Consider the following 21,578-nt stretch of genomic DNA (forward strand, 5'->3'; position numbering starts at 1 on the left):
CTAGTAGGGGCTCAATAATGGTGGTTATCCTACTTCCTATTGTAACTATTGTTTTTTAAATTAGTAAACTTATTTTATTTTAAAATATATTTTATTGATTTTTTACAGAGAGGAAGAGAGAAACATCGATGAGAGAAATCGATCAGCTGCTTCTTGCACACCCCCTACTGGAGATATGCCCCCAACCAAGGTACATGCCCTTGACCTGAATCGAACCCGGGTCCTTTCAGTCCCCAAGCCGATGCTCTATCCATTGAGCCAAACTGGTTTCGGCTAAACTTATTTTTTTTAAGAGCAGTTTCAGGTTCACAGCAAAACTGAGCATAGAGTTCTCATATACCCCCATCTCATATACACATACCCTATCACTCCCCTCTATTAATATTCCCACACAGTATTATCAACGGCGGGATTACTAGCATTTATTATTGCATTTAACACTTCAAATGAGTATCTCAACAGCCTTTAAAGCATCATAAACTCTATCGTGACTGTCTTAAAACTGTTCAAACATATCCATATGCTGGTCTGCTCTGGCCGCCAGGGAGGGACTTAGTAGGCCGTTTTACAAATGCACAGGCTGCGATACAAGGAAGGTCCAAGTCCTGGCCGCCCAGTTTTCCTTCCACCAGGTCTTGGGCACTGAGGGAGCCGTGGGTTCGGAGCGGCGTTGGGTCAGTAGCCGGGAAGGAACCGAGGCCTTTTCATCAGTTCCCAGGGTCCCAGCGCAGGGAGCGGGCCTGCACGTGCGATGTCCGGGCGAGGGGTAGCAGGGGTTGCGGAAGCTCGGATGCGATGAGCCGCAAAGGGAAGCGTGCCGGTTTTGTTTGCACGACGGAAACATGGCAGGAGCGATGAAGGAGAAAGCCAGAGGCAGGAGAGCGGCGCGCCACGCACTGAGTGCCCAGGGAGCCCGCAGAGGCGCCACTTCCGGCCCCCGCTCGGGCTCCTGGGACCCGCAGCTCGGACGTTCCAGCCTTCCCCTTTTCCGTCTGAGCTCTGTGTTACTGGTTCCTACTTTCGGCTTAAAGACCGCGAGCAAACGTAATTTAAAAAAGAAGCACTTCCGGAGGGACGGTTCCTGGCTGCCGGAAGTGACGTACCGTTCAAGTCTCGCGTTTCCATTGTACGTCGTTCTCGCGATGCCTAGTGGGACTTGTGGACCTGATTGGGCGGTTCTGCGGTGAGTGGGCGGGGCGGGGCGGGGAGAGCGCTGACCCGGCGGGGACGGAGGGGAGGATGGGGCTGGGGCTGGGGCTGGGGTGGGGGAGAGGGCGGGGCGGGCGCGGACCGGGCTTATTTTCCCGTCTGGTTGGGCGTGAGGTTGTGCCTCTGACTCGCCTCACTTGAGGTACCTTTAATTCGGTTAAAAATTTCACTTGATCTCTACTACCTATTCTATACCATTTTTAAAGCGCTTTCTTCAACGAAATATATGTAACTAAAACAAATGACACTTGTTTTAAAAACACAAAAAGCATAAAAAGAGGAAAGCAAAAGTGGTAGGGTGACTACATTGACTAGATCTAGTTCCTAAGGTATAAAATAAATGCCTCGTTTCTGTACCTGCCCAGCTCCCACCCTTCAAAGGAAAACACCTGCTTTTTAAAGGGGGAAAAGTTTAGGAGCAGACGTACACTTTTATTAAAAAGTGCACACAGAGAGAATGCCATAATACTCTCTTCAACCAGTCTTTTCCATCTGATCCATTTAGAGATGCACAAAGAAAGCTATCTGACTCTTCAAAAAACGGTTAGTTAGTACTTTCTATAAATACCGTAATTTATTCGTGCACTGCCCTCTTCTCCCATTGGAGGACATGTTGGCTGTTTCCAATGTTTTCCTGTTGCAGAGAATGTTTCAGTGCTTGCCTTGGAACATATTTTGGTGTAAATTCTCAGGGCACATTTGTAGAGAGACAAAATTGCCCAGGCAACTGAGACACATGTTGATAAACACCACCAAATTGCCAAATTGTATCAATTTACACTCTTACCCCAAAATGTATGAAAGTGCTAACTTTGTCATTTCTGCTTTATCATTGGATAATATCAAACGTTAGAAATTTTGCTTCTGTGATAGGTGAACTTCCGTTGATTAGCAGTTTCATAATTATGAATAAGTTTGCACTACTATTGATATTTATTGGCCATTAATTTTCCTGAAAGTAGTCATATACTTGGCCCAATTTTCTTTTAAAAAACATATATTTCATTATTTGTTTGTTTTTTTACAGAGAGGAAAGGAGAGGGATAGAGAGTCAGAAATACTGATGAGAAACATCAATCAGCTGCCTCCTGCACATCCCCTACTGGGGATGTGCAGGCAACCAAGGTACATGCCCTTGACCAGAATCCAACCCAGAATCTATTCACTGAGCCAAAGTGGTTAGGGCTCGGCCCAATTTTCTTAAATATGTTATTTATTTCTGAAAGATGGCGAGAGAGAAACATCAACGATGAGAATCATTGATTTGCTGCCTCCTACATGCTCCCTATTGGGAGTCGAACTGAGACCTCCTGGTTCATAGGTTGATGCTCAACCATTGAACCACACCAGCTGGGCTGATCTCCAAATTCTTAACATGTCCATGCTCTCCAAAATGGCAGCAACTGAGAGACCAAATTACGTTCATGGTCTCAGCAGGAACAGACACCTCTCTGCAGCTATACCCACATTTTACCGAGTAGGTTAACCCTATAGGAAAGGACCAGGTACATGATTAATAGGTACCAGGAATTGAACCTGTGACCCTTGTGTGCTCCTTCCAGTGCTCTAACCATTGAGACCATCAGCCAGGGCTGTTTCCTTTTTTAAAAAAAATTTTTAAATTTTTTTTATTGCTTGCTTTTTCTTATTAAAACAATAGTATACTGGTATGTTAAAATGAATAAAATATAAGTCACCTGTGACCCTATTATCTAAGGACAACTGATCTATTTTGGTGTATATACCTTATCATATTTTATAAATATACTAGAGGCCTGATGCACAAAATTCGTGCAAGAGTAGGCCTTCCTTCCTCCAGCAGCTGGCACCAGCTTCCCTCTGGCACCCGGATCAGGGCTTCCCTTCAGCCACCACCAGGCACCTGAGACCTGGGCTTCCCTCGCAGCCCTGGCTTCATGGGGTCTAATTAGCATATTATGCTTTTATTATTATAGATATACAGTGTATGTATACATACAATGTACATTTATAAAACTGGAATCATACCATACCTACTTTTAAAATTTAAATTTTACATTTTTTACTTTTAAAATCGAAATGAATTTGATATAATTTATACCCAGTAACATGCATAGGTCTTAATGCTCTGAAGTTTTACATAGTACATACTGTTTTCTAACTTTTTCTCTCCTCACAATGGAGTGTGCACATTTCCCAGGCATTAAATATGTTTCTACGTCGTTTTCAGTGACTACATGGTACATTGCAGAAGTGAGAACATGGTGTTTCAGGAAAAGAAGCCTCGGGTTGCATTTCATAAAACATGAGTGAGTGATTACCAAAATTCTTTTCACAATTATTTTTTCTTTTGTTTTTCAGAAGAACATTGTAGCATTGTCCTGACTCTTCTCAAGATGGAGAATGAATAAGCAATACTTCCTTTTTGTGATCAGTATTGTCTAGTGTTTGAGGGAATTCATATCACTTTTCTTTTTAATTGTGGTAAAATATATATAATATAGCATTTACCATTTTAACTATTTAAAGTGTACAGTTTGGTGGAATTGAATACATTCATACTGTTATGCAACCATCACCAACATCCATCTTCAGGATTTTTCTAATTTTTCCAAACTGAAACTTTGTGCCTATTAAACACTAACTCTTCATTTGACCCTTCCTCGCAGTCCCTGGAAATTTCCATTTTTCTTTCTGTCTCTATGAAGTTGACTCCTCAAGGTACCTCATATAAGTAGAATCATACAGAATTTGTCCTTTTGTGTCTGACTTACTTCACTTAGCATAATGTCTTCACTTCATCCATGTTGTAGCATGTGTCAGAATTTCCTTCCTTTTTTTTCAAAGAGGAAGGGTGCGGGAGAAAGAGAGATAGCAACATCAACGATGAGAAAAGTAATTAATTAGTTACAGACAGAACTTTTAGCAAGAGAGGATTTATAATGAAGGATTGGTGAAAATGGTGCCTCAGCTCTAACCGGTTTGGCTCAGTGGACTGAAGGGTCCCAGGTTTGATTCCGGTCAAGGGGCATGTACCTTGGTTGCAGGCACATCCCCAGAGGGGGGTGTGCAAGAGGCAGCTGATCGATGATTCTCTCTCATCGATGTTTCTAACTCTCTCTCTCCCTTCCTCTCTGTAAAAAAATCAATAAAAAATATTTAAAAAAATAAGAATATATTTTTAAAAAAGAAAGAAAAAAGAAAAGAAAATGGTGCCTCAGTACTTAATTCTCTTCAGAAATAAGCTTTAAAAAAGATGTATATAGGTATGCTCAGTGAAAAAAAGTATTTTCTAAGGTGATATTTATGGGGGCATTTAAAGGGTTAAGGCAGTTACAGTTTTGTATAACTCACCACTCACCTCTAAATCCTAAGCCAGACCTGCATTTCCTGGGGCCACAGTGAGCTGACCCACAGGCTCCCTGCATCCACTCCAGACCAGACACACTCTTGAGTCTGGAGCGAGCCAGCCCAGGAGAAATGGTACAGCAAATCCACCTTATCATCACAGAGTTACTTTTCTCACTTTCCTGTTTTAGTTCATGATTTTAAGTGTTTTCATTTGTTTGCCTCCTTCCATCAGAATGTAAGCTCCCTAAGAACCCAGAGTTAGCATAACTTTCTTAAGTTCATGCTGGGCACAAAATAGGTCCTTCATAAATATTTGTTGAACGAATAAATTATCAAATGAATGAAAATTTGCTTCCCAAGTCTATTTTCTTTTACTCTATTTAAAAAATTTTGAAATTTTCTAAATTCACAAGAAACCACTCATATCTAACAAATTCTAAGAGTTTAGAATATTGCTTAATTTTTTTCTTTTATCACTTAAAAAGAAGTAAAAGAAAAAAAAATATAGGAGGTGGAGAGGTGGCTCATTTGGGGAGTGTGTAAAAATGGACAGTCCTTGTTTATCCAGAAGAGGAGTGGTGAATCTGCATCACTTATATAAACTCAAACTACAAGTCCCAGGCAGCACTGCAACAGTTTGGTCATGGTCTGTTATTTTTTTCTTCTATAAGCAGCCAATGAAAGGTAGTTTACACAGGTCTTGGATGACATCTGGTGTGTGTATTGGCTGTGTCCAGCCTTAAACCTTGTGTGTGCAGTTTGGAACATGCTGCTGTAAACCAGATTTAAAAGGCTTTTCCTGTTAATTCGCAGCTCATTGTGCCTCTTGTTTCGGGGTCAAGAAGAGTTGATTCAGTGATCTCAATGGATGCAATACTGAATTACAGGTTGGAAGATACTGAAGATTACTACACCTTACTGGGATGTGATGAACTGTCTTCGGTAAGACAGTGCGTTATGCTGTTCTTTTTCACAACAGTACTTCAGGTTTTATTTAAGATTTTAACTTTGTAATTTTAGTCACATTGCCTAGAAACCTAATCATGTATTGTTTTAAAGCACCTTTGGCTCAGAGAAAGTTAAGGATTTAAATGTGCATTGGGTCTTTACTTGAATAGTGTCTTCTTGCAGTTTTATGGATACTTGTGATTGAATATGTGTATTGCCATAGACTCTATTTCAAATATAGGAAAAATAGATACTTGAAATTTTGTTGTAGTTGCTGTTGACTGTGTTTCATAGCATACATAAGCTATAGCTTTATTATGGCAACTTAAACTTTAATTGAGATGAAATGTAATTTTCTAGTAATTAGCGATTTAAAGTGTTTTATTAAAATGTGTACTGTCATGTGAACAGCTAAATTATGCAAACCAAGAAGCATCCTTTTATGTTAATAGTTCAAATTGAGTAAGAGAAATAACTTCTTGAAAGGGTGGCTCCTGATACAAAACATGTGAAAATTCTGTAGTTTTTCACTTGATTCATAATAGAATAATGTTTTAAAGGTCCCCATAGACAATTATAAAGGTTGTAAAAGTTTTTTAAATTATGGAAAACTCATTTATAATTCTATCTCCAATGGCAACACTGTTGATGTCTGGCATATTAGTCTTCAGTCTTTTTCCTATACATATTTTTGAAGACATGTTTGGGAGGATATTATATATACTTGTTGATTCCTGCTTTTTATCCACTAACATTATAACAAGGATTTCTCCATGCTATGAAACATTCTTCGTACATATTTTAATGCTCACCTAATTTTATTGTACCACAATTTATATTCTGTTATTGTTACATATTTTATTTCTAGTTTTTAAAATTTTAAATATTGTTGAGATGAATATGACATATATTTCAATTATGTTATTGCATATATTCATATTATTTTATAAGTCTATATTTTAACATTTATTTTATTACTAAAATATAGCTATTAAAATATTTTAAAGCAAAATATATTTTTAATTTAATTTTGTTTTATATGGCTGGCGTTTAGTAATAAAATGTACTTTGTAGACTAGAATGCTATATTGGACACAAAGGATTAAAATTTCTACAATCATCACTTTGAGGAGTTTACCTTGAGTACTTCGTAGTTCCACACACACACACACACACACACACACACACACGCACACTAAACAGGTTATATTACTCTTTTAGGTGCATATTTCTCCTTTAGGATAATATGTTACTCTTGCTTGCTTTTGTAGTGATTTTGCTTATAGCGAGTTTTATTACCATTTTTACCATGCGTTACCATACTTTGGATTCTACTATTGCCAAATAATTTTTGAAGGAACTTTTTAAAATCATAGGAGCATAATCAGACTTGATAAGTTTTTCAACTTGGGTTAAAAAAATACTGTCATACTAGGTTATAAAGAGATGTTATATCCCCATAATAAATCTTTTGACTGTTTAGTCAGTCTCTTGTAGTTCTGTTATTGTCTTTTTTAGTCTACAAAGGAGGAGGATTAATGTTGAATAGACTAAAACAATGACCCTGTTGTTTATTTATAATGCTTGTAACAGTTTAATTTCAGTTAGTAGTTATAGTCATACTTCTCCACAGATACTGTGGTATGTGTTAGGAGGATAAAAGCATCGATACTCCTTCTTCTGGTTGCATTTTACTGACTCTGTCAATGGCACAGATGTGTAGATAACAGTCATTTTTTAAAAATGAAATGACCTTCCATAATTTTGTCAATTGCTTTTTTATGTATCCTTTCCATTTAAAAATATTTTATGCCAATTTTTAGTAGTGTGACATTTTCTTTACTCGATTTGTGTTGGGTGGATTTCCTTTACTTCACATATTCCTTGATTTGATGATCTAAAAAATTGACCATAACTGTTCATATTCCAAAACAATTTAGCAGTTATAATTTCAAAACCATTTGATATTTTCATTTTTATAACAATTGAGTTGAGACACACACAATTCTTTTTAAAAAAATATATATTTTGTTGATTTTTTACAGAGAGGAAGTGAGAAGGATAGAGAACTAGAAACATGGATGAGAGAAAAACACTGATCAGCTGCCTTTTGCACATCCCCCACTGGGGATGCGCCCATAACCAAGATACATGCCCTTAACCAGAATCGAACCTGGGACTCTTCAGTTTGCAGGCCAACACTCTATCCACTGAGCAAAACCGATTTCGGCAATTATTATTATTTTTAAATATATTTTTATTGATTTTTTTACAGAGAGGAAGAGAGAGGGATATAGAGTTAGAAACATCGATGAGAAAGAATCATCAATCAGCTGCCTCTTGCACACCCCCCATTGGGGATGTGCCCACAACCAAGGTACATGCCCTTGACCAGAATCGAACCTGGGACCTTTCAGTCCACAGGCCGACGCTCTTATCCATGGGGCTGGGATGAGCAGGAGCAGCAGGCAGGTGGCATTGGACTGCTGGTTTTGGCCCAATCCCCATAGGCCATGCTGAGGGACCTCAACTGTGCATGAGTTTGTGCACCGGGCCTCAAGTCCTATATAATAAAAGGCTCATATGCAAATCAACCAAACAGCAGAACAACCAGTCACTATGACAGGCATGACCACCAGGGAGCAGACACTCAATGCAGGGTCTGCCCCCTGGTGGTCAGTGTGCTCCCACAAGGGGAGCACTGCTCAGCCAGAAGCCAGGCTCACAGCTGGCGAGCATAGCAGCAGTGGCGGTAACCTCTCCAGCCTCTGCAGCAATGCTAAGGATGTCCAACTGCCAGATTAGGCCCAGGAGGAGTCCAAGATTGGAGAGGATGCAGGCTGGGCTGAGGGACCCCACCCCGTGCATAAAAATTTTGTGTACCAGGCCTCTAGTGTATATATATATATATATATATATATATATATATATATATATATATATATATAATTATTATTTTATATGTATATATGTGTTCATATATATATATATATTATATCATTCCTTTTGAGGTTAAACATGGATTTATTCTGCACAAAATGCTTTGTAGCTTACCTTTTCTCATAGAAATGCATTATATAAATAATCTCAGGTTATTAAAAGTTTTCTACCATAAGATGATTTTTTAATGACTGCAAAATATTCCAGCCTGTAGCTATATTACAGTGAACTTGAACAAATGTCTTATTATGGACAGATAGGTTTTTATTTACAAGGTATAGCATGAACCTTTTTTTTTTTTTTAATATATTTTATTGATTTTTTTTTTTTAGAGAGGAAAGGAGAGAGATAAAGAGCTAGAAACGTCGATGAGAGAGAAACATCGACCAGCTGCCTCTTGCACACCCCCTACTGGGGATGTGCCCACAACCAATGTACATGCCCCTGACCGGAATCGAACCTGGGACCTTTCAGTCCGCAGACCGATGCTCTACCACTGAGCCAAACCGGTTTCGGCAGCATGAACCTTTTTATAACTAAATTCTTTTCCTTCCTTGGATTGTCTCCATAGACAGATTCGTTAAATTGGAATTGTTGGATCAAAGAGTAAGAAAAAATATATATCTCAATTGTTTTTCAAGAAGTTAGCTCCAAGAGAGCATGAGAATGCTTAGTGCCTTGCACCTTTACTGGATGTCATAATTCCTTGGATGTTTTGCTTTATTTGAGTACAAGTAAAATTGAATATTTTTGTGTGTTTACTGGCCCACAGGGTAAGCAGTTTTCCAGACCATTGAACATTGGCTTAGGAAGTCAGGATGCAGTGGACCTTGCTATGGAGGGCCTCATCTGCTCATGGGTTGTACTTGGCACTGGGTGCATGGGGTGGATATGCCAGAAGGTTAATAGAATGTGTCCAAGACAAAGTAGCCCACTTTACCAGTTGGTTTAACCAGAACTAGCCTTACATAAGAGATTTATGATAAACTTTACAACAGTAAAACTGTGAAAAGTAATGAAAGACATATATGGACTATTCTTAATTTTTTTAAATTGGCAAAATATAGAAATATATAAAGAAGAAACGGTCATACACATGAGCACTATGGAGAATTAACTACTTCGACATATTTGCTTCCAAGGGCTAATAGCAGAATGTTTCCTAATGGGATCAGAATAAAAAAATAAAACAACAACAATAAAACCCAAAATTTCTACCATTGATAGGTATGATTTTATCCATTTATTAACCACCCCTCAAGATATATGCATATATATCTAAAAAATGTGCCTTGAAGGAGGATAAAGGAGCTTTTAATTTTTATCTGTATTGCTAGAATTTTTTTTTCAAAGAGTGATAAGTATTCATAAGTTACTTGTTAATTACAAAATGCTTACTACTAGGATCTTCAGAATATTTAATATTTTAAAATTGAGAAACAAGTTATTCTCAGTTTTCTTTGTTATATATGTAGGTAATGGTGACTGATGGTTAAAGGGAGCACCAGGAAGAGGAAACAATTGATTATGATTCTTTTTTAAAAAAATATATATTTTATTGATTTTTTTACAGAGAGGAAGAGAGAGGGATAGAGAATTAGAAAGTTAGAAACATCGATGAGAGAGAATCATCGATCAGCTGCCTCTTGCACACCCCCTACTGGGGATGTGCCCGCAACCAAGGTACATGCCCTTGACCGGAATCAAACCCGGGACCTTTCAGTCCACAGGCCGACGCTCTTCCACTGAGCCAAACTGGTTTCTGCAGAAAACAACATTTTCAGTCATTTGAGATTAAAAAAAAAAAATTGTGTGTGTGTAAAGACCAAAGGAACGGTCACCAGGAGGTGCATTGATGGGTCTCGTGGCACAGTGGGAGTCAGTCTGGGTCCCCCTGGCATGGTGGGAGGGAGTCTGGGTCCTGCCGGTATGGTGTGATTTCACGTGCTGGGCCTCTAGTATTAAATAAAGCCAAATGTTGATTATTTCTGATACCAGGGATTAAATAAAATCATAGATGGTCCTTAAATATAATTCTAGTTTGGGATAAAGTTTCTGTTTTCCCAGCCAAAAATCTCTAACCAAGCTGTTAATTGGTAGCAAAATGATCAGGTTTGAGTTATGTACTTTTTAAAAAAAATTGTGAAATTCTTAATAAAACTGAAAAGGGCCAAAAGACAGGAAGAAGGAACTTTATAATGGATAATTTATAAATTGGACAGTTATCCCTAAATAATGAATGGTGGCTAAGTATCTTAAAGAACTCAGATGTATGACTTGCATGCTAGTACATTCTTAAGATAAACCTATCTGACCATTTTTGACAAATATATTGAGCTCATAGATGTCTTGGGCAATCAACAAATTAAATTGTCATCACAAAATACTATTTGAATAGGGGCTATTATTGGATGCTTTCTGAATTGTGTCATTAAGGACATTATTTCTTAGAGTAAAAAAGTAAAAATACAAATAGAAAGATCAAAATGAAAAGTTGGGTTGATCATGGCTGCTTTGGGAAGGACTGATGTCCAAGTTCATCCTTCATGGCATTTAATCTGGGCTCTTTATTTTAAACATTGACTTTTGTTTTAGGTGGAACAAATCCTGGCAGAATTTAAGGTCAGAGCCCTGGAATGTCATCCTGACAAGCATCCTGAAAACTCCAAAGCAGGTAGGTATTTTATAGCTGTTTCTCATGGAAATGAACAGTGAATAGAACTAAAAAGCCACTGTAACTTAATTTTATTTTCTCTATTACTCTCAAACTTATTTTTTTTGTTCAATGCCAAAGAATGTTTTTGCACTATTGGATGGTAGGAGGGGGGAAGGGTGTAGGGTCTTTCCTCTAATGGTAGACATCCATTTTTCTTTCTGCTATAATATGCTGCTTAATCGTTTAAAATGTGTCTGCTGCCCTAACCTGTTTGGCTCAGTGGATAGAGCATCGGCCTTAGGACTGAAAGGTCCCGGGTTCGATTCCGGTCACGGGCTTGTACCTTGGTTGCGGGCACATCCCCGGTAGGGGGTGTGCAGGAGGCAGCTGGTCGATGTTTCTCTCTCATCGACGTTTCTATCTCTCTCTCTCTCTCCCTTCCTCTCTGTAAAAAATCAATAAAATATATTTTTAAAAAGTGTCTGCTATAATATGCCTTTAAAATGCCTTATTTCTCCAGCATTGGACTGTTAACGTAACTTAAGCACATTTGTAACCAGATGGTTGAGTTGATGAGAACTTGGCTGGTTTTCTTCATTTCAGGGACCTGAACATGTCCATATATGCTACATGTCCATATGTATGATAATGTATTCATACTTTAGTTTTTCCCTTATGATAGTTTAAATTCCATTATCATAAATTTAGACATAAATGCTTATGTATATCTTAACTTGATAAAAATACTAACAAACTAAAATGCTTCCTTAACTTATCTGCCTCTTGCTCCTCTCCTTCCCTTTAGAGCCAAACTTTTTGAAAAAGAAGTTCACAATTGATTTCTCTACTTCCTTTCTGCCCAGTTTTTGATTTATTCCAGTCTGACTTCCTCCTCACCTTTTTTTGGAAATTGCTTTTGTAATAGTCACCAAGGACTTCTTGGCTGCCAAATCCAATGGTTGCTTTTTTGTCTTTATTTTCCTTGAGCATCAGGATTTGGTACTGTCGATCATGCCCCTTCCTTCCTTCTTTCCTTCTTTCCTTCTTTCCTTCCTTCCTTCCTTCCTTCCTTCCTTCCTTCCTTCCTTCCTTCCTTCCTTCCTTCCTTCCTTCCTTCCAAAAATATTTTATTGATTTTTTTTTACAGAGAGGAAGGGAGAAGGATAGAGAGTTAGAAACATCTGTGAGAGAGAAACATCTATCAGCTGCCTCCTGCACCCCTCCCCCCCCCCCCCCCCGGGGATGTGCCCACAACCAAGGTATATGCCTTGACGAATTGAACTGGGACCCTTCAGTCCGCAGGTTGACATTCTATCCACTGAGCCAAACCTGGTAGGGCTATGCCCTCTTCCTTCCTTCCTTCCTTCCTTCCTTCCTTCCTTCCTTCCTTCCTTCCTTCCTTCCTTCCTTCCTTCCCTCCCTCCCTCCTTCCTTCCTTTTAAAAAATATATATTTTGTTGATTTTTTTTCAGAGAGGAATTGAGAGGGATAGAGAGTTAGAAACATCAATGAGAGAGAAACATTGATCAGCTGCCTTCAGCACACCCCCTACTGGGATGTGCCCACAACCAAGGTACTGCCCTTGACCAGAATCGAACCTGGGACTGACACTATCCACTGAGCCAAACCGGTTTCAGCTATGCCCTCTTTCTTGAAACACTCTTTGCTCTTAACTACCTGATGTGCACTCATGCTTTTTCTCCAACTTCTTACGCTGCTATTTCTGTCTCCTTTGTGACTCCCTCAGGTTCTCTCCTAAACTCTCTGGGCTTACCTGTCTAAGTCTGGAGTCTTGTCTAAGTCTGTAGCTTCAATGGTTAGCTCTTTGTTCTTTTTAAAAAAATATACCAGTATGGCCAAAACCAGTTTGGCTCAGTGGATAGAGCGTCGGTCTGCGGACTGAAGGGTCCCAGGTTTGATTCCGGTCAGGGGCATGTACACTGGTTGCGGGCACATCCCCAGTAGGGGGTGTGCAAGAGGCAGCTGGTCGATGTTTCTCTCTCATTGATATTTCTAACTCTCTATCCCTCTCTCTTCCTCTCTGTAAAAAAATCAATAAAATATTAAAAAAATATATACCAGTATGCTTGCTGCACACCCACCACTGGGGATTGAATCCCCAACTCAGGCATGTGTCCTGACCAGGAATTGAACCATGAACTCCTGGTTCATAGGGCAATACTCAACAACTGAGCTATGCCAGCAGTGCCAGCTCTTTGTTGATGATTCCCTAATCTATCCTTAACTCAGTTCTCATTCCTCATTTTCAGACTGGAGTTTTGACTGCTGCTTGGAAATCTCTATTTGGAGACATTTCAAAGTCACCCTGTCAAAAACTGGACTGACTCATTGTTTTCCTCTCAACCTCTCTAAAATCTCATTCATTTTTTTATTTTGGTTTTGTTCCCCCCTCTCATTGAATAGAATCACCATTCCTTTAGTTGGTCAAACAAAAACCTTAGCTCCCTCCTCTCCACATCTGGTCGATACTGGTGATTTACCATCCACGTTCCTTTCCTCTTCCCTCCGTCCTCACAGCCTCTAGAGTAGGTCATCATCATTTCATGCCTGGATCCTTACAGTCTCCTTTAATTGCTTCACACTGGAGATAGTGGTCTTTCTTTCAAAGTATGGGGAAAATAAAATACTTAATATGTATAAAGAATACCAAAACAAATGTTCACATAATGTACCACCCAGCTTAAAGCTTCACCAATGCACTTGAAATCTCTTGTGTATTCATACCCTGATTCTATCCTCAGGGAAGATAATGCTTTTGTAAATTTCATGATGATGTTTGCCATATGTGCACACTATAGGTCTGTATATAGTATGTGTATATGTATGGTTTTTCTATAAAATATGATTAAGACCTGCCTGTAACTCTATATTGCACAAATGATAAAACCAAAACTCCTCTTCATTAAAAAATGTTTCCTAGCCTTAGCTGGTTTGGGTCAGTGGATAGAGTGTCAACCTATGGACTGAAAGGTCCCAGGTTCGATTTTGGTCAAGGGCACATGCCCAGGTTGTGGGCTTAATCCCCAATAAGGGGTGTGCAGGAGGCAGCCAATCTATGATTCATTCTCTCTCTCTCTCTCTCTCTCTCTCTCTCTCTCTCTCTCTCTCTCCTCCCTCCTCTCTGAAACCAATAAAAATATATAAATTCTCATCATTTGCAGCAACCTGGATAGAATTAGAGAACATCATGCTGAGTGAAATAAGCCAATCAATGAAAGAGAAACACCACATGACCTCACTCATTTATGGATAATAAAGAACATTATAAACTGATGAACCAAAAGGTAGATATAGAGACAGTAAAGCAACAAGCAGACTGTCAAATTACAGCGGGGAGGGGAGGGAGATCTGGGGGAGATAAGAGATCAACCGAAGGACTTGTATACATGCATATAAGTACAACCAATGGACACAAAACTCTGGGGAGGGAGGGTATGTAAGGGGAGGGGGCAATGTTAAAATATGTACACAGATAATAATTTAATAAAAAAAATAAAATAAATAAAAATAAAAATATATTTTTAAAAAAGTTTCCTTTCCTAGGACATGACAGGCCAGGGAAGAGGCCCGGGGTCCTGTCTGCACTTGGCACCTGTAACTGTTGGGCCCAATGGGTGTGGGCAGAGTGCGTGAGTGCACAGGTGTTAAGGAAGGAGCTGTGTGTTGCTCATGTTCTAATTTGTGGGAATCTGACTGCACTTGGGATCAGTTGGATAGTTACTTTTGCCATTATAATGATTTCACTCTTAACTGAGATGTTTTAAAATATATATATATTTTTATTGATTTCAGAGAGGAAGGGAGAGGGAGAGAGAGAGATTGAAACATCAATGATGAGAGAGAATCATTGATTGGCTGCCTCCTGCGCGCCCCCAACTGAGGACTGAGCCTGCAACCTGAGCATATGCCCTTGGCCGGAATCAAACCTGGGTTGCTCTTTCCACTGAGTCAAATCAGCTAGGGCCTAACAGATATTTTTATCAGGTGTGTGAATAAATACATAAAGACTGGTACAAAAATGTATCCTTTATCTTAAAGCTCTTTATTATATTTTTATAGCAATCATTGATCCTTTTGATTTGTATAAGCAGATGATTTCCCAATATAGGAAGTTATTTATTTTGTTAAATACTTAGCTATTACTTTTGCTCATTTGATTCCCACCCTTTTTATTAAGGCATAACTTGTTTAAGGCCACACAAACAAATCATAAGTGTAAACTTGACAGATTTGTTTGTATGTATAACCAGATGAAGATGTAGGACATTTTTAGTATCCTTTTCATGTCCAGTTCAAAGTCAGCCGTCTCCTATTTGTGGATCTCTGTTGTCATTGATTAGTTTTGCCTGGTTTTGGATTTCATGTAACTAGGATCATACAATGTGTACTCTTTTGTGTGTGGCTTCTTTTGATTTACACTGTGTCTGTGGTATTAACCCCCAGTGTACATGTAGCAATAGTTCATTCTTTGTCATTGCTGGGCCTTTAGGTACAAACACCCTCATTTCGTGCCCTCCCCCATCTCTCCATTTTCATTTTCTCTCCCCCACCATGCTAGGGCCACTCAGAACTATTTTGGTTCCATAGGTGCTCTGCTTTCTACTCTTCAGACCTTAATGTCTGCTGCTCCCTCTGCCTGGAGCTCCCCTGAGGCCTGCACGCCTCCCTGCCCTGCTTTGATTGGCAGGTCATGCTCCTGCGTCAGGTCTCTGCTTAGCCATCTCTGCCTCTGGGAAGTCATGTGCGATTTCCAGAGCACTCTGTACGTCAGGCAGCAAACTGCTTATCGGACCATCTCCTTGTTGCCCATTTGCTTATTAGCCATACCGGAAGCTCAGTGAGGCTTATCTTGTTCCGAATGGTGTGCCCAGCAGAGGACATCCACCTACCCAGAGGACATCTGCTTTGTGCAAATAGTCATGACGGGGGTGAATGAATGAGTGACTTCATGACCATTTCTCTAGAAGACATTAATTACTTCTCTGGACTGGAGTTAATATTAAAATATATTTTCTAGTAAACATTTGATAAACACTTAAAAACAACCATCAGCCCCAGGATACTCTTTAACTGGATTTTTCTTCCAGTGAAGCGTGGCTTTGAGTTTTTGTCTGTCGCTGGCACAGTTTCTATTTGGGATACATGACGAATTGCCATTTCTAGTTGTCATAGTGATGGAATTTTCATGTATTGGCTACCTCAGGTTTCTTGTTCAGAGAAACACGGGACTGTGTAAATATTGTTTAAAATGAAAATGTACACAGACATCAGTACCTTTTCTTGTCAGCCTTGCAGTTGACAGATGATTCAATCTAGAAATAGTTTTCAAGTCTGTTTAAGCATCCATTTGCTTAATTTGGATGAATAATATAAGTGGTTCTTTACATACTTGGAAAAGGATTAAGGTTCCTGATAAAAAATATTTTAAGGTCCTAGCCAGTGTTGTTCAGTGGTTAGACTGTTGGCTTGTGGACTAAAGGGTCTCAGATTCAGTTCTGCTCAGGGGCACATACCTTGGGTGTAGGCGTGTGCAGGAGGCAACCAATTGTTCCTCAATTAAAAAAAATATATAAATTTTATTGATTTCAGAGAGGAAGGGAGAGGGGGAGAGAGATAGAAACATCAATGATGAGAGAGAATCATTGATTGGCTGCCTCCTGTATGCTCCACACTGGGGATTAAGCCCACAACCTGGGCATATGCCTTGATTGGGAATCGAACCAGTCACCTCCTGGTTCCTAGGTCGATGCTCAACCGCTGAGCTACTCCAGACTGGACCCCATTTTTTTTTTAAATGTTAAACAAAAATTCACTCAGATACTGACTTTTAACTTGACAGAAGTAGAGAATACACTGGAAAGATTTTGAAATGTGTTTCATTAAAGTGAAAGGCTAGCCTTTAGAGCAAGTGTAGGTAGGAGAAATTAATATATACCATTTTGGACCACTAAATGTAGTGTCAACCATTGCATTGAAATTACTGATTTGTTAGCATGATGGAGTAGTAGACATAAACATAAACATAGGCTTGTCTGTTTGGATTGCTTCTAGCTCCACTTCCAAGCTAGCTGACCTTGAGAAACTTCTCTGAGCCTGGGCATTCTCACAGGTACAAGGATAGACAGCAGTATAGTACTTCGTGTGCCTGCGGTGAAGAGTAAACGAGGTGTCCTGCATGCGGGAAGAGCTCAATGAATGTTGGCAATTACAATTCAGTGGCCTTTCTGTTCTCAGCACTCTAAGATAAATATTGAACAAAGTGTAATAGTTACTTTTTTGTAAGTAACCATTAGAACTTTCTTGTTTTCATTTAAAAAGAATTTGGAAATACCTTCTCTCTAGGTGTGGGGGATGGATGAAGGACTGGTTGTGCTATAGAAATTGTGTCACTGAGTTCAAAAGATCCTGACTGCTGTTCATGCCAGTCCCGTGTATGCACGTGTCAACAACTGTTTCAGGCCAATGCTTTCAAACTTCTCTTTGATCCTGAAGAAAGGGGTCAAAAGTTTTGTGTAACAGTGTTTTTGTTATTGATTTGCGGCTTCAAAGACATACGAATATTTGAAGAAAGGCAGCTCTTTGTCCCTTGCTATCATCTTTGAATGTCTCAATGTTTTCCTACTTCAAAAACTCTTTAGCCTGGTCGGTATGACCCCTGTTCGATTCCCGGTCAGGGCACATTCCTGGGTTGCAGGTGTGCAGAAGGCAGCCAATAGATGTTTCTCTCTCATTAATGTTTCTATCTCTGTATCTTTCTCCCTTCCTCTCTCTCTCTCTCTCAAAAAATCAATAGAAACATAAAAAATTGCTTCTTTTCCTCAGAATAAAAATAATCCATAGTAATAAATAATGTTAAAGTGAAAGTCTGCTCTCTCTGTCAGAGACCACTATTAACGGTTGGCATGTTTTTCTTCAGACTTTTCTCAAAGCATGTTCTGACATCATATTATTATTATTACTTTAAGTAATCATAAATGTTCTGCATTTAAAATGTGGCTATAATAATACAAATCCTGTTGCAAATATGAATTTAAAAGAACCTATGTGTTTTCAAAACAGGAGTTAAGCCACCATGTCTCTCAAAGGTACCGGCTTCATTTGCTCATATATGCTTACAAAATGAGATCTCTCTTCCCTGAACTGGTAAATATTTATCTTGTGTGATTCATTTGATTAGCTGGCATATTAAAGGAGAGATGTAAACCCAAACTCATTTTTATGTAACGTGGGGAAGAGGGTGAAACAAGGAAAAGGCCACCTTTTTTGCTTTCCGCTTATCAATTGTTGTTGAGGAACTGACATCAGAATAATTCCAAGCAGGCTTCTTTTGTTCTGGAAACTCTGGAAAACAGGCTAGCAGCAATGTGCAAAGAGAAGGTGACTCATAGGTAAATATGTAAATCTTTACAACCCCTACTCAAGTAGTGTGTGCATCTGTGGTGATCACTTAATGAGCTTTTTATTCCTGTGGGGAAAAGAGACATCTCATTTATACAGAGAGGCATTTACATTGTCACCAGCAACAGGAAGGATTGCTCACTGGAGCCAGCTGATACAACAGGATGATTTTTATTTGTTTCTTTGTTTCAATAGCCCCATCTTTAGGTTCTTCCCTTTAACCTGTAAGTGCTACTGCTTACAGCGGTGATGCTAAATAGTTAATGGCCTGTTAGGTACTCGTGCAGGGTCGTGGAGGTGCTGTCTGTGGCAGGCTGTGTCTCTGGCTGCCAGCAGGGCACTTGAAGTGGTGTATTTGGGGGACTGGGGCTCAGAATGTTGTCAGGATATCTGTGATTTCCTTGTGCTTAGAGCTTAGGGAATAGCACTATGTGATTATTGGTATGTTCAAATTTCAAATAGGAGACATTCACTCATTCATTCAGTGAGCAAATACTTTTGAGCACCTGCTACGCTGTTGCAGGACAGGGGATGCAGCAGAGATCAAAAGAGATAAAGTCTCTGTCGTCATGGGGGTGCATTCTGGCAGAGGAGACAAATCACAAACAAATAACTCGATAATGTCAGGGGATAAAGAAAAGTAAATAAGGCAAAGGATGATGGGGAGAGCAGCCATATCTAGATAGCGCGGCCAGAGAAGACACCATTGGCAAGACAACAAGAGGGCACCTGAGCCAACATCTGAAGGCAGTAACGCGAGTGCCTGGGGTAAAACTGTTCTTGGCAGAAAGGACAGGGGACAGCAAGTGCCAAGGCCCTGAGGCTGAAGTGCTGTCAAGGAGCAGCAGGGAAGCTACGAGGGCTGTAGCAAGGGGAGATGGGGAAAAGTAGAAGGAAAGGAGGCCAGAGAGGGAAGAGAGGAGACAGCAGGCAGAGCATGTCAGCTTACCAGTCCTGGTCAGAATTTTCAGCTTTATTCTAAGAAATAGGAAGTTGTTGGAAGTCATTTTGAGCAGAGGAGTGATATAGTATGTGACTTATTTTTAAAAAGATCACTTTAACTGCTGTGTAGAAAACAGACTGAGGCAAAGGCAGGGGAATCAATTGAGAAGCTACTGTAATGATCCAGCCAAGGCAGAAGCCTGGCTTTGACCAGAGCAGTGGCGGTTGGAGGTGGTGACAAGAGGTCAGATGTCGGGTATATTTGAAAAGTAGAGCCAGTTAAGATGGCCAGTGCATTAGAAGCCGATATGTGAGAGAGAGAGGAGTCAAGGATGAATCTAAGTATACAGAAAGCGGATGAGCTATTTCCTGCCTCTCCTCACAGAACCAGGCTTGCCTCTCTATTTCTATTTATCACGTATTGAAATGATCTGCTTCCTTACTTGACTCTGAGCTCCTCAAGGGCACAACCTGGATCTTACTAATGAATGATGAAGTGTTTACAATTCTTGGCAGTGGGAGAGAAAGGAAGAATTAGAGGGTAACAAGCATTGTAGGAAAGTCAGGACGGCAGTCAAGGAGAGCACCAGCTGGGGAGCCCGGCAGGCTTGGGTTTGAATCATGGCTCCATCACTTGTAGTTTTGGGATTTGGGGCAAGTTACATTAACCCCTTCAGTCTTAGATGCCATAAAATGGGAGTAATAGTAATAATTATATCCACCTCATAACGTTGTTATAAAAAAAGAAAAAAAGAAACCCTGTTCTCATTAACAATCCCTTCTTATTTTCTCCTGCCCAGTCCCTGGCAACCACACATCTACTTAACTATTTCCATAGATTTGTTTGTTCTGAGAATTTAATATAAATGGAATCATACTTTATGGGGAAGTTTGTGCCTGGTTTATTTCATTTGGCATAATATTTAAAAAATATATATTTTTATTGATTCCAGAGAGGAAGGGAGAGGGAAAGATGGAAACATGAATGATGAGAGAGAATCATTGATCGGCTGCCTCCTGCATGCCCCCCACTGGGCATTGAGCCCGAACCCTGGGCACATGCCGTGACCAGGAATTGAACTGTGACCTTCTGGTCCATCGGTTGATGCTCAACCACTGAGCCACGCTGTTGCAGGACAGGGGATGCATGGGTTAGCATATTGTTTTTAATGCTTATCCATGTTATAGCATGTATTAGTATTTATTTCTTTTTATGGCTGAATGATAATTCCATTATATGGATCTGCCACATTTTATTTATCCATTTAATTGTTGATGGACATTTTTGAATTTTGAGTTGTTTTTGCTTTGGGCTAGTATGAATAATGCTGCTGTGAACACCAGTATACAAGTTTTTTGTGGATATATTTTTAAATTTTATTGAGCTTATATAGTTGTCCCTTGGTATACACGAGGGATTGGTTCCAGAGCCCCTATGGATATGAAAGTTCATTATGTAAAATGGCAGTATTTGCATGTAAACGAATTAAATTATTATTATAATACTTAATACAATGTAAGTGCATGTAAATAGCTGTTTTACTTTATAGTTCAGGGAATAAGAACAAGGAAAAAGTGCGTACATGTTCAGTACAAATGCAACCATTGTAGGCTTAATTACACAGTACATGTGAGCAACGTTGTAACTTTTCTTCTTCTGAATATTTTTAAGTCATGGCTGGTTTAATCCATGGATGCTGAACTTGGAATACATAGGGCTGACTGTACTTAACCATTGAAATTCTTGGGCCATATGGTAATGGTAACTCTATGTTTAACATTTTGAGGAACTGCCAAACAGTTTTTCAAAGTAACTACCCTGTTTTACAGTTCATCTTTAATGTACGAGGCTTCCAATTTCTTCACATCCTCATTAACATTTGTATTTATCTTTTAATTTTATCCTTTCTAGTGGTGTGAAGTGGTATCTCACCATGTTGTTTTTTCACTATTGTTTTTTTTTTTTAAATATATATTTTATTGATTTTGTGCAGAGAGGAAGGGAGAGAGATAGAGAGTTAGAAACATCGATGAGAGAGAGTCATCGATCAGCTGCCTCTTGCACACCCCCTACTGGGGATGTGCCCGCAACCAAGGTACATGCCCTTGACTGGAATCGAACCCGGGACCCTTC

General features: G+C 39.4%; 1 protein-coding gene across 4 annotated transcripts in view; it reads left to right on the plus strand.

The window, feature by feature from the left end:
• Window positions 1-1,149: 1,149 nt before the first annotated feature.
• Window positions 1,150-21,578, plus strand: part of DNAJC12 (DnaJ heat shock protein family (Hsp40) member C12) — a 33,186-nt gene continuing 12,757 nt past the window's right edge. Inside the window, exons 1-4 of one of the 4 annotated variants that reach the window (XM_084904305.1) lie at window positions 1,150-1,183; window positions 3,419-3,497; window positions 5,353-5,481; window positions 11,023-11,101. In XM_084904305.1, coding sequence (XP_084760431.1) covers window positions 5,404-5,481; window positions 11,023-11,101 — 157 coding nt within the window. In that variant the 5' untranslated portion in view covers window positions 1,150-1,183; window positions 3,419-3,497; window positions 5,353-5,403. Of the gene's footprint in view, window positions 1,184-1,258; window positions 1,352-3,418; window positions 3,498-4,563; window positions 4,672-5,225; window positions 5,482-11,022; window positions 11,102-21,578 lie in introns of those variants that run through there. The other 3 variants (XM_084904306.1, XM_084904307.1, XM_084904304.1) reach the window with 3 other exon arrangements.

This window comes from Pipistrellus hanaki (genome assembly GCF_964339955.1).
Source record: "Pipistrellus hanaki genome assembly, chromosome: 14".
Classification (NCBI taxonomy): domain Eukaryota; kingdom Metazoa; phylum Chordata; class Mammalia; order Chiroptera; family Vespertilionidae; genus Pipistrellus; species Pipistrellus hanaki.